Source organism: Filicampus tigris, chromosome 14, assembly GCF_054856515.1.
Source record: "Filicampus tigris isolate MCC_2025a chromosome 14, RoL_Ftig_1.0, whole genome shotgun sequence".
Lineage (NCBI taxonomy): Eukaryota > Metazoa > Chordata > Actinopteri > Syngnathiformes > Syngnathidae > Filicampus > Filicampus tigris.
In genome coordinates this window covers 3,245,719-3,258,789 of record NC_141230.1, presented here as the reverse complement: position 1 = coordinate 3,258,789, position 13,071 = coordinate 3,245,719, and the positions used below count along the sequence as shown (strand labels likewise).

The 13,071-nt window shown below is 41.9% G+C and overlaps 1 protein-coding gene across 15 annotated transcripts in view; it reads left to right on the top strand.

The window, feature by feature from the left end:
• The window catches only part of lmo7a (LIM domain 7a), an 86,337-nt gene that overhangs the window by 59,052 nt on the left and 14,214 nt on the right, over positions 1 to 13,071 (top strand). For 5 of the 15 annotated variants that reach the window (XM_086050693.1, XM_086050700.1, XM_086050691.1 and 2 more), the window contains 10 exons: positions 3,730 to 3,759; positions 4,502 to 4,619; positions 6,204 to 6,382; positions 6,450 to 7,047; positions 7,275 to 7,529; positions 7,768 to 7,882; positions 9,013 to 9,174; positions 12,120 to 12,289; positions 12,362 to 12,419; positions 12,520 to 12,576. In XM_086050693.1, coding sequence (XP_085906819.1) covers positions 3,730 to 3,759; positions 4,502 to 4,619; positions 6,204 to 6,382; positions 6,450 to 7,047; positions 7,275 to 7,529; positions 7,768 to 7,882; positions 9,013 to 9,174; positions 12,120 to 12,289; positions 12,362 to 12,419; positions 12,520 to 12,576 — 1,742 coding nt within the window. Of the gene's footprint in view, positions 1 to 520; positions 641 to 1,496; positions 3,281 to 3,729; positions 3,760 to 4,501; positions 4,620 to 6,203; positions 6,383 to 6,449; positions 7,048 to 7,274; positions 7,530 to 7,767; positions 7,883 to 9,012; positions 9,175 to 12,119; positions 12,290 to 12,361; positions 12,420 to 12,519; positions 12,577 to 13,071 lie in introns of those variants that run through there. The other 10 variants (XM_086050702.1, XM_086050701.1, XM_086050705.1 and 7 more) reach the window with 6 other exon arrangements.

Sequence of the window (13,071 nt, the reverse complement as noted above, 5' to 3'; positions counted from 1 at the left end):
CTGTCAACTGAAAATGACATCACAGCTGCTCAGGGCTCAGGTAACGAACAATCACGGCTCAGCTTCAGAAAACAGGTGAGGTGTGATTGGTCGTTCAGCTGAGCCCTGAGTAGTTGTGATGTCATTTTCAGTCGACAGAAGTGACAAAATGGCCGCCCCCAGAGATGGCTAAAAACGGGTGGAGAAACTCTAATTCCTCAAACGCAACATTTATCAGAATGCCTTGTTTCAACGAGTGTGCTTGCATAGAACTTATTCATGAAAAAAATATGTTTTGCTGACTTCCCCTTTATTGGTATCTTATTGTGCAGGTGTTCCTAATGAAGTGTCCAGTTTCTTCCTGCCTGCTAAATTCTCCCCCCTTTCTTCCAAGCATGTCATTTTCCTGATCTTTTGTGCATGTTTCTTTGCATTTCCGCTTAATTTCCCCCCCACTAACGTTTCTTTCTTTTTCCCTCTCGCTGTCCCGCGTTTTCTGTCCCTCCCCCTTCCCTGGCTTTCCTTCTACTATCGGCCTCAGCCATGAGAAGTCGGGCTTCTCGTCGGACGATTCCGAGCCTGACGTCGCTCCTCCACTTCCCTCGGGCCCCTCCTCCCCTGACCCCTCCACGGCTCATAATGCCCTCGTTGGGGGGAAAAGGTCCATACAGTTGCACCACTTCAAGATGTTTTAGACTAGACTATCCCGATGTTCCACACAAAACAAAGACAAAATTTGTCATTTTATATACACATTTTTCCCATTGGCTGCTTCTAACTGGAAACACTTTATCGCATAAAAAGATACACGATGTGGACAAAGGTTTTTGGATGTGTCTGCAGGAAAATGTACGTCTACACCTGCTTTCACTCTCTTAGGAGACTTTTGACTCATTGTTGAGTCAAATCTGAGAGAAGGCCTGTGATGGCTCACCTATTGGTTCTGATTCCTTCTAATTGCATTCTTCCATATACATCCTAACATGCCTTTATGGAACATACATTGGCCTTCCCCCAACTGTTCACACAAATGTGAAGGCATAATGCTTATATTAGATGAATAATTATGATTCACGTCCTGTAAGATTTTGACCATTTATCCTCAATAGGGTTTGCTGTAAATGGAACAATTTATTTACAATATTCCTTTTAATTAGATTTTTAAATTATAATGAAATAAAATTATTCAATTCAAAAGGAGAATTATTTTACTCTCAAAATAATAATAATATAAATACTGTCATAGTTTTTGCTTTACATGTATACTTTTCAACCACATCTACATATAACTTGGCCCATCGGTCCCTTTTAAGGATCATTTTCAAATCCTTGACCACCAAAGTGTGCCCACACCATCAGCTGAACTGATTGTGTAGGAGGGTCATCCAACTACTTTTGTCCATATATTGCAGTACCACGATCAATGTCTCTCCTTTACTTGATCTTTAGTCCAGTTCACATGCATGCACTCATCAGCTTTCTGTCCTTTTCTCTTATACCTGCTCCTCCTCCTGCAGTCCTATGCACGCTCAGAGCCCCCCACACCTACCCAAGACCACCCTATTAGAGACCCCGCCTCTGGTGTTCGCCCCAGTGGACCCCACCTCCGGTCCCAGACTGGTCAAATGTCAGCAGTGGCCCCTGTTAGGGCGCCAAGACCCTCGGGAGCCTCCAGATCCTATCGATTATGAAAGCATCATCCCTGATCTGGAGAACGATGACATGTTTGCAAGGCGGACACTCGCCTTCCAGTCCAACAGTGAGCTCGGCACAGTGAAGAACCCGCTGTCTGCAAAGCGCTGCCTTTGGACATCAAAGGAACAGATCAATATCGTGACGCAGCATAGGGAGGAGGATGAGGAGGAATTTCCTGACATCGAGGAGGATGACGTTGTCCAACGTAGAGAGAAAATCCAGCAACAACAACGCCCCCTATCAGGCGCCCCTGACAACTTCTCCCCAATGGCCATCCCGGAGCCCTGGGACCTCCCCCCTGAACTCAAGACCAGGCTCCTGTGCCCGCCCTGCCCCCTCACCCAGGAGTCATCGGCAAACAAATCCAATCATGTCCGAAAGGAGCCGTGTCCCGAAATGGACGACATGCTGGTCCGAAAGCTTACTGCGCAGCACAAGCAGCTGTCAGCCAATCAGGCGAGCCCCTCTGTGCCAACTTCCTGTAGTGAGGGGGACCTGCAGAGGTGGAAGACCATCAGGGAAGCTAGTCAGCGGAGATACAAGAAGAGGCTCATGGTGGAGATGCTAACCACTGTCAAGTTGTAGGAAGGCTTACCCGTTACACATTTAGCTTTGAAATATTCAACTTGGTTTGTTTTTAAAAGTTTTTATTTGGGTCTGCTGCATTCGCTGCAAAACCACTGGAAAATTTCTTGTGTTTACTGTTTGTTGTTGCTTTGGATTGGAGGATTTTTTTAAAATCAAATATTTTCATACAGTTTCCTACTGACAGGCTAATTGATAAATTAACAATGCTACAATGTACAAAGTAACCGCTGCATGTTGGTTATTTTTTGAAGTGTGGTTTGTGAGCAAATGTTTTGATCACTGTTCTTCCTCAACTAGTGGCCTCCATACAACGACTATTACCACTGTGTGTTGTCTTTTACCACAGCACATGGCAGAGCAGCTGTGGCATTAGGTGGAGTTGAAGGGGAAGTTGGATGTAAACACAACTGAGCAGCGTCCTGTAAAATAATACTCGCGGGGTTTTGCGCTAGATGTCTTCTCCAAAACTGACACTGCCTGCAGTGCAGACATGGCATCATTTCTCATGGAGTGGGAAGGGGAATTTTCGAAACAAGAAAATATGACCTTCTATAGATAGAGGTTATAATGTGATGATAATATATGAAGGCGGTTGCCGTCCAATTCTATTTTTTTTCCCCGCAATTGAATAACATTATGTATTACAATCTGGTATTTATAAGACTAAAGTGAAAATATGATAAAGCAACTTTACACTTTAATACTCCACTCACTACAGTAGAGGCCTTTATGTGAAAATTTTTAAAACGTGCAAATAAAAGCCTCTCCCTAATTGATGCCTTACCCCTAATAGACTACTGTTTGCAGTAATGCCTCTGGTCCCTACATGTGGAAATACAATATTATTGTAAAATTGTGTTTGTAGAAATAAAAGCCTCAACCAAATAAATATCTGACCCCTAATAGATGCTTGTTACTCTCTGCAGTTGAGTAAATACACCTGGCCACTGTGTGAGGAAATATGATAGTGGAATGCACTTTTGGAGGGTTTTCTCATCAGATTTCTTGTGGAAGAAAATACTGGACCTTAATGAATAAATAAAAAAATTATATACAATATACTGAATGTTATTATGTTATGCATGGATTGCACCTTCCGTGCGAGTCATGGAACACACTTAACACACTGAAGTATTGCGATTGGTCGCGAAAGCCTTCTGAAATTCCTCATAGCGCCGACAGAGGTTGCAACTTGCATGATCTCTGTGGCAACCACAACATCAATCTGCACATACACAAAGCAGCTGTTTAAGCCCCACTGCTTGGGTGTACAGTACTTCACCGTTATTTGTTAAGTTTCCAGAGAAAGTCTTATAAAAGTGAAATATTGATGTCATCCATCTGCACACTTCCACACGCCCTGGTGTATAACTTTTGGAGTGCTCGCAAGTGGACAGCATCAGTTCCCTTGTGACAATATGTGACACTCTTGTCTGTCGCTCCCCCCTTCCTTCTTTGGTTTCCTAGACAACGGCAAGCATCAGATAGTTTCGACGGGTGAGTTGACACGGGCTGCCAGGAATGTGGCCCATTTCGCTCGTTTCACGCTTTTGTGGCTGCTGCTGCTGCTGCTGCTAAATGCTTAACACTTGACACAGTGTGGCGGCCATGGTGGGTGCTGCTGGGCTCTCCCAAAAGATCCCTAAAGTGCTATTGTTAAGCGATGTATGCTATATAATAATCGATCACAAGTCTAAGCACTCTAATACTTGTGAAAGAACTACAAGACTGTTTTTTTACTCAGGTGAGTTTGTGTGTGCGTGTGTGTGTACAGTATTTTGCTTGCTGTGTGGCATTGTTGGCTGGGGCTGTTCACTAACCAGCTGAGCTTTTTGCACCCCAGAGTGGTCATCTAGTGTAAGTGTGCAATATAACGTGTGGCCGCAGGACAAAGGTGTGAGCCTTCCGGATGGGTGTGATACGTTGTTGACTGTGCTGTTTGGAGTTATGGGATGCAAACTGTCAAAATATTATGTTGCCATGGAGCTATATTACATTCAGTTTAACAAAGTGAGTGACAAAGAAGTGTTTCTCTAAGACCATGCAAGAACCCTATTGATTTTCATTAACAGGATTATTATGAAAACACAACACTGATGAGCAATGTTGTTCTTTGTGAGTGTAATACTGTATTTGACAAACAGATCTGAGCATCCCCTTCTAACAGAAGCTGAGATACCAGCTTTTGTCTACTTTTGCTTCTAATTCTGATTTCTTTTCCTAACTGTTTTTTTCCTAGGAGCAAGTCAACAAGTGACATCACTGAAGAACCTGTGTTGGTCAGACGACAGTCACAGTATGAAGCTCTCGAGAAATACCGTGAGCAAGTCAAGCAGAGCGACGATAAATGGCAGGATGTGAGTGTGGCACATAAATGGAAAGAGACAGGAGGGGGGAAATGGGCAGAACACCAATCAGATAATTATAATACAGTACACATTTTTTACACGTTAAATGTAAATATCAGCAATACAGAAAATAGACCCCAATTAGAGGACCTTTTTGGGAACTTCCTGTGGGTAATCAAAAGACCACGCTTCACAGGGGGGCATATCCAAGCATTAAATATACAAAATACCAATGATATAAAACTGATAAAACCAAAGTAAAATCACCAATATAAAAATGATAATAATAACAATACAAAAAAAATAATGAATTATTAACCCTTTCATGCATAGTGGTCACTACAGTAGACAGCTATTTAAAAGTTGCTTTCGCCTGTATAAATTAATCTAAATTTTGAAAAAATATTTTTAACCCTTTCATGTATTAATTATGATTTAATGCTATTTAAAATATAAATATATTTTTTTGTCAATTAATATAGGCGAAAGCAACTTTTAAATAGCTGTCCACTGTAGTGACCACTGCATGAAAGGGTTAAAGTCAGTTATCTCAAACTGAGATAAAAAAGACAGATTTATATGTAATGGACGAACAATTGGCCCCTCGCGGCTGAACTCAGTTACGTTGCCACTGTTACTAACAAATTCTGTTTTGGGCTGAAAAAAGTTTCAAAAATAATTAGAATAATGTAACAGTGTAATTTAAATGAGATAGTAAGATAAGACAAAATGCTTTTCAAAAAAGGTTAAATAACTGTCAAAGTTTGGCTTAGTATTACCCTGTGGTTCCCTCTTGCTCGTTTTAGATCTTTCAGTGATTTTAATACAAAAATAGTTTGGCTTTGTTTCCACCTGGTCCGGTGCAATTGAGTGTGAATGGCCACCTGTTATTATTTGTGTCCGACGACTGGCAACCGGGTCCAAATTGTAGTTGAGCTCTCCCCCAAAGTCAGCTGGGATGGGCTCTCTGACCTGGATAAGAGGTATAGAAAATAGATTGATGGACAGATGAATAATTAGCATAATTGTTTTGATGGGTGAGTTGACACGAGCAACAGGTAATAAAAAATTACTTATTTTTGTGCTTTAATATTTGTGTAAAATAGACTCCAAACACTGATTATTTTTACAAATAATTCAGTTTCTTTCATTTAATGCTTTAATAGTAAACTACTATGAAATGAAAAACATTATTCTGTTACTATTTAATTTCCGAGTATGTCCATGACTGTTCTATAAAGCATTAACTCAAACATGAATTAAAACCTGCAATGTATTTTAAAGTGATCCAACATAATTCACGTTAGGTATTCTTATAGTAGGTCAAAGAACCCAAAAAGTTACTGTATCCACATACTGTATTGTGTCAAGGCTGAGGAAGCGGTGCACAGCGTACTGTATGTCTACACAGTCTGATTGGTGCCGAGTGAAATAATGGAGCCATTACGCAGCATATGGGTCACACAGCCCCCAATCCACAGGGGTGACGAGCCAGGCGGGTGGAGCCTAAAACACACAAATAGAACATTGTTCACTCGCGTGAACGTCAAGCCTGTGAAGGTGGATCTTTTGACCTTGCCTTCTTTTTTGTAGGACCTAAGCAAATGGAAAAACCGACGTAAGAGCGTCAACTCTGACATTGTTAAAAAGAAAGAAGAGAGAGAGATAGTCGAGCAGATCACGAGCGGTGGCAGCACCAGAAGGTCCAAGACCTACAAGGAGATGCAAGATGAGAGGTACGAGGAAAATACACACTCTGCCCACAATAGTAGGTAGGCTACCTCCCTCATGAAATGCACTTACTCCTTCCTGCTTTCTCATGGTCCCATGACTCAACAGGGAGAGCAGGCGAAGCAGCAGCATCGGCAGCCGCATCGGGTCGCTCAGCTTTGACAACGACAGCGACGTATTCGAGAAACCAAAACCCCGTACCCGAGACAGCATGAGCAGAAGCTACACTGTTGACCCTCCGTATCACCCCTCTGGCTCATCTGAGCCTGCTCAGAAAGAGGACAAGACCGCAGATGTTCCGCTCAGGTTCACCAAGCAGGAAGCTCATGCCGCACATGTTCCTGGCAGGAACGCCACTCGCAGTGCATTGTACAAACCCGAATCTTCTGAAGCTATATCCTCACTCAGGAGTTCAGCCTTTGAAAGAACGGCCAAAACAGAGGAGATCGCACTACCTCCGAAAGACTCACAAAAGCTGCCTGAGCCAAAGAGCCCAGTCAAGGTGCACCCGCCATCTTCTGGTTCCATGTACAAACCATCGCTGCAAAGCAAGACAGAAGCCAACGCTGCAGCGGTTTCCCGGGTATCCGCCTCTCTACCTAGGAGCTTCCAGAGGTCGGATAGCGCAAGGCTATCGTCAGTCGTCACCCCGAGACCTTTTGGGACCCAGCCATCTCGCATAGGCTCCCTTACCCGAACCGTCACAGTAAGTGCAGGACCCTAACACACTGCAGTTTCCCATCAAAATACAGTGGTACCTCACACCCATCTGTTACTCCAAATTGTACAACCTTTGGGGTGTTAAAACGTTTTATGTCCCAATGTAGTTCGTGTGCCACTTGTTGCTAGTCACAAATTGTGTTCACAGAATGATGTAGGAGGCACAGCATCCAATATTCATTCATTCTTTGTTGACACATCTTTGTCCAACAGTTGGACAACTCCAACAGTCGCATCAACGGCAACGTTGGCATTTCCAAGAGCCTGTCTGTGCCGAGCCGCTATCGTCAGTTCATGACCGCCGAAGACGAGGCCCAGTCGCAGTCAAGCCCCGCCCACAGCAGTGAAGATGAAGATGACGGCGACATGCAAGAGAAGACCACAGGGAAGAGTCTCACCTCCACGTCAAGCATCTCATCCCACACAGTACAGGTCGAGAGAGAAGGTCCAGTCAGCAACCCCAGCAAGGTATTCTTGTCCTGATTTGAGATGGGGTTTCAAAATCAGTCCTGCTTTGAAATGTGAAAATAGCTGGTAGAGCATTTACGATAGCTACAGACACAGTTCTTGATTTGGCATTTGATTGATTGATGGGATTGCTTGAGTGCTAACAAGAAGTCTGGTTTCCTCCGGGACTGCCATAGTTACTAAACATTAAATCAAATGTTTGTGATTTATCTTTATCGTGTCTGGCTCTGCTTTCCAGGAAAGTATGTGTGAGATGCGGATCAGCCTCAACCAGAATCCCAACAGCAATCGAGATTTCGGCTTTGATGTGGCATGGGACTCTAGCGGGGCTCATGTCAAGTCCATCCAACCAGGTATCGGCAGAAGCATTGGAGACCCTCAAACACTTTGTACAAAAGTAATGGCGCTCACACTGCGGTTAGCCTGATTGCTAACATAAAGGAAAATATGTAGTACAGTAGTGTTACAAAACATGTTACAGTCATTTCTCGTACTTGCTATTAGAAAATGTATCAGTTGCCACAGTTTTTTTTCCTGTACTGGAATAAAGTGTAATTACACATCAACTGCAGTAGGTGGCAGTAGCGCTCACATTTCTTAATTTTTTGGGGATATTTCAGGCAAAGTGATGCACTTCAAATCTTTTCTCGTACAGACTAAAAAACAACAACAAACAACATTAAAGTTATTTTTGGTAGTACGTTGATCTGTATTTTTGTTTATTTGTTTTTCTTTAATTTTAAAGAGGAAGTCAACCAAACCATACTTTTTTTTCCCAGAATATGTTCTATGCAGGCCCACTAGTTACAATAAAGCATTCATGAATAATATTGCGTTTGTGGAATATGAGAAATCCATCCGTTTTTAGCGAGCTCAAGGGGCGGCCATTTTGTCGCTTCTGTCGACTAAGAGGACATGAAGTTGCTCAGGGCTCAGATAACGACCAATCACGCCTCACCTGTTTTCTGAAACTGAGCCATGATTGGTCGTTCTCTGAGCCCTGAGCAAATGTGATGTCATTTTCAGTCGACAGAAGTGACAAAATGGCTGTCCCCTGAGCTAGCTAAAAACGGACGGATTTCTCATATTCCGCAAACGCATTTATCAGAATGCCTTGTTTCAACTAGTGGGCCTGCATCATAACATATTCTGGAAAAAAATATTTACTTTTTCCTGGGAGGCATAACAAAATGTATTGAGAAGCACGGGACTAGAGCCATGATGAGAGGATTAGGTACCGTGCAGTGCAAAAGTATATGCATGACTGCTGTGTATCAGCATGTTTTCTAGTCCACTGCCGTTAAGGCCTACAGTATGTAGGGCAGCATCTTTCTGGGACAGCTCTCCCAGGTCTGAGCCTCCCTTCATGACTGAGACTGCCCCATCCACACAATGTTTATCAAGTTAGCTTCACACATGAGGTTTAAGTTTAACATTCATCCTGTCTGACTCTGATCCAGTCCTGTTGTGTTGTCTCCCACAGGCAGCCCAGCTGAAATGTTCCAGTTGCAGGCTGGGGACGAGGTGCTGACATTGAATGGCCACCGGGTGGCAGACATGAGCTACCTGAATTGGAAGGCCAGCATGGACAGGGCTCTGCAGGAGGGCAGTTTGGTGATGGACATCAGGCGTTATGGCAAGAGCAGTGAGTCATCTGCAGAGTGCGTGTGTGTAGATGTGTGTGTGTGTGTGTGGGTGGGGATGTGTGTGTCTGTGTGTGTGTGTGTCTACCAGATTTAGACCATTTAATCAATACGTAAACTGAAAAGACAAATGTATTGGGACACTAGAGGAATCGAAAATGGAAGAAATTCTTGGCCATCTTTGCAGCTTCCACTATATGTGTGTGGGAATTTTCGTCCATTCATACAGAGGATTGTGTATGGCTCAACATTGCCACTCCAAACTTACCCAAGCATGCCATTGCTTGGGCCTTCCCAAATGGTTTCCATGAAGATGGAATTGTCCAAAATGTATTTAGTGTTACACGACTAAATATTTCATGGGATCAAATAGGTCTGGTTGATTTGCATGGCATATTTACATATAGACAAATGGCTATTCACACTCACATTCACTCCTATAGATTTATGTTTTGGGAACGTGGGAGAAAGCCATTGTACCCACAGCAAACATGGGGAGAACATGCAAACTCCGCACAGGAGCAGAGATTTGAGCCTCAAACCTCAAAGCATTTTTAAATTGACTATGAACGGATAATTTCCACTCTGTATTATCATAAAGGCTGGTCTTGGCGACCTTACTGGGACCAGGTGTGTGTGTGTGTGTGTGTGTGTCAGTTAATGAGAGGCATTAAGGTGGTCACATTCCTGGACTGACATTGTCGCATGCACTCATCCCGTTGCTAAACAATTGTGACACTCTAAATTGGTCCATAAAGTGTTTGTTGAATCATGTGTGAAGGATCCCATGACAGCCCTGTGAGGGGAGGTGGGAGGTGCCTCCACTCATTTGACTATAATATAATATGACTGCTACTGTGTTGACCATGCATAGTTTTCATTTCGACTTTTTCCTCTGTGGATATTTTCTTGCATTGTTCCACTTGGTAGATTCTTTATTGTTGTGGTCCTTTTTCTGTCTTATCGGCATTCACACTTAACTGTTTCCCTTGTGGTGGTAGCAACTCAACTCGGGTCCACTTTTTTCCCAACAGTGTTGGTCTGGCAGGCTAACTGGTACGCTGGTGTCACATAACTTGTGTGAGAAATTGTGAAAGTGGTACTAGTGTGGTCCACACTGGAGGGCAGGCCTTGACTATGTTTGAACTGATAAAGTAAAATCGCAGGTGGGCGTCCGTTTCAATTGATGCAATCAGCAGGAAGAATGAGAAAGTACTGTAGATGGCAATGAATGACCTTTTATTGTGAAGCCAAAACACAAATGCATACAACAGGATCTCAAAAGTTAACCTCAACAAGCCTTTCAATAACCCTAATCATACAACATGTAACATGTGGTACACAGAAGGCAAAAAGGCAGGAAGACCAAATTAATTGGTGTAGATAAGTGGGAAACAAACATTTTTCAGGATATTTCCTGGTTCACAGAGAATGCCGTCAGACGATAGGAATGATTTTTTTTTTCTGTCATTCTTATTCGGAGAAAGGGGCAACCTTTCTGTCAAAATGTCCAAATGTGAAGAAAAAAAATTAATTCCTCTAACAAAAGTGAAAAAGTGTCAAGTTAGCGACCGGGCTACTTTGTGATGGAGAATGACACGGGATGACAGGACTGCACCATTCATGATTTCGGGGCAGGGTAAAACGGTCCTATCCTGACTCAATGGGCATAAAGCAAAAATGGGAAAAAAATAACAAAAGTGCAAATAATCATGGCGTTAGTTCACAAGTGATTAGAGGTACATAGCATTTTTTATACAGGGATGTGGGGAATACCTCCACCTTGCCTCTAACGTAAAACAAAGAGTGGACAAAATGCTCTAATAAACCTGGAAAAACTTGACCTTATTATAACCTTATTATGGATGGTTTGCCTGTCCATTTTAAGCCATTTTAGGCTGCTGTTTTTTGAAGAATTAGATAAACGAACAGGAACTCACTATTTTTGATACTGGAATTGGGGGGAAGGCTTCCCTAATGACCTCAACTGTGAAGAAGAGGAAAAAATATGTTCTTAGTTACATTCTTCCTGTTCCACAGAGAATGACTTACAGATATGGGAATTTACTTTTTTTTCTTCTAAGGCTGAAAGTGTGCATTCACCCTTTGCATTTTTATCGGGAATTACAAATGTTGTGGGTTTTTGCTCTCCATCTATAGATTATCGTAGTTTTGTAGTTACTGCAAAAACCTGCTAACAAACAAACAGCAATACCACATGCTTGGTGGAAATAATCAAGATGAAGAAACACAGTAAGCCGAACCTTTGCTCACTGTCATGAAAAAAACTGTCCCTGTTGGCTTTGTCAGGTTTTTGGATTAAATGTGATGCAATTTTCTCATCAACATTTTTCAAATGTAATAATTTATGGACATTGAATACAACCATCCTTGGATGAACACTAACAGCACAGTGCCATGAAATCAAATCACCATTTAAAAAAAAAAATGTAATTTTAAGTTTACTTTAAAACTGATTGGGTTGTCTTTGTCTGATATTTAGATTTGTTTGATGATCTTCAACATTAAAATGGGGAAACTATGCAAAAAAAAAAAAAAAACAACCTAAGAATTTGAGATGAGGTCAAATACTTATTCACTGCACTGTAGTTAAAAAGTTGTCAAGAACAAACTAACGTGCCAATGGACAAACCCATTTTCAAACTTCTGCACCCAATTTAGCTCATCGGTTTTAAAACATTATTGTATATGGTATTTGTCTACTGAGTGGCCTGTTCCGAACTGTTTGTGGGTGAATGACAGCTCGTAGGCTTCATGGCTGAGGAGGGTGGTTTCTCTGTCCCGTTCCCCTCTGCTACTTTCTATGACACTCATCCCTTGCTTTTTTCTGAAGAATTCCTCAGCTTTTGACTTCATAGATGCCACTACCATCTAAAACAAAACAAACAAACACACAAAAACGTGTTGCTATATTGTCTGCATGCAGACTGGGACAGAGATCCATCTTCCCCGCTATTCAAAGGCCATAAGACCATCAATCTGACCAGTACGGATCATCCCATACTTGTAGGTTTCCCTGATGCTGGTGCCGCCAACCTGCTGGATTTCACTTCGCTCAGTGACACATCTTCCAAGGCCGCCACCCACTCTGTGGTGGTAAGTGGATTGCCAAATCCTCACAGCTTGTTTATCCACCATATTTTGACTAAAGGGTGTACATTTGTGCAGGATGTGGCTTCCAACGGCGTCGATGGTGGTTACCCCAAAGTGTCCATGATGACTAAAGGTAAGGGCATGCAAACAATGAAGTAATGGTGACATATTTGTAGTACATTACATCTTGTTTTTCCTCTGATTGAACCTTATTTCTCCCATCTCCTGTGTAGAATCAGAGCCCATTTCTATGATAAACCTAAAACGGAGGTCAGAGTTTTTTGAGAAAGGTAACAAAAACATGTTTCAAGAGTGTTATGGGGCTTTTTGAATGTTTTTTTATGCTTTTGTTTCATGCAGCAATTTCTCAGACTTGAGGTGATTTGCTTTGCACACTTGATGATCTGTGAAAACAATGTTAGACTTTTAATCGTGGGTAAAATTTAAAACGTTTACAAAAACAAATGTATGCAGGAAATACCTGTAAATATTTCTTGTTACTGTTAGTTTTCAATTTATAAAATGAAAATGATACATTCGAGTCTAAAATGTAGAGAAATATTTTTTTTTTTTTTTGTTTGTTTTCCATTGACAGTAAATTAGCAAAATATATCTTACATTCTTAAATAAAGGGCTGAAATTTCCGCTGAGGAAACAAATATGGCAATATTTTCCATTCTGAGTCAAATTTATACTTTTTTTTATGACAGCAACTTAGGTGCAAAAAAATGGCTGAACAGTATGTCAGACCCAAAAGAAAACCCTTTTCTTTCTTGTGGTGTTTT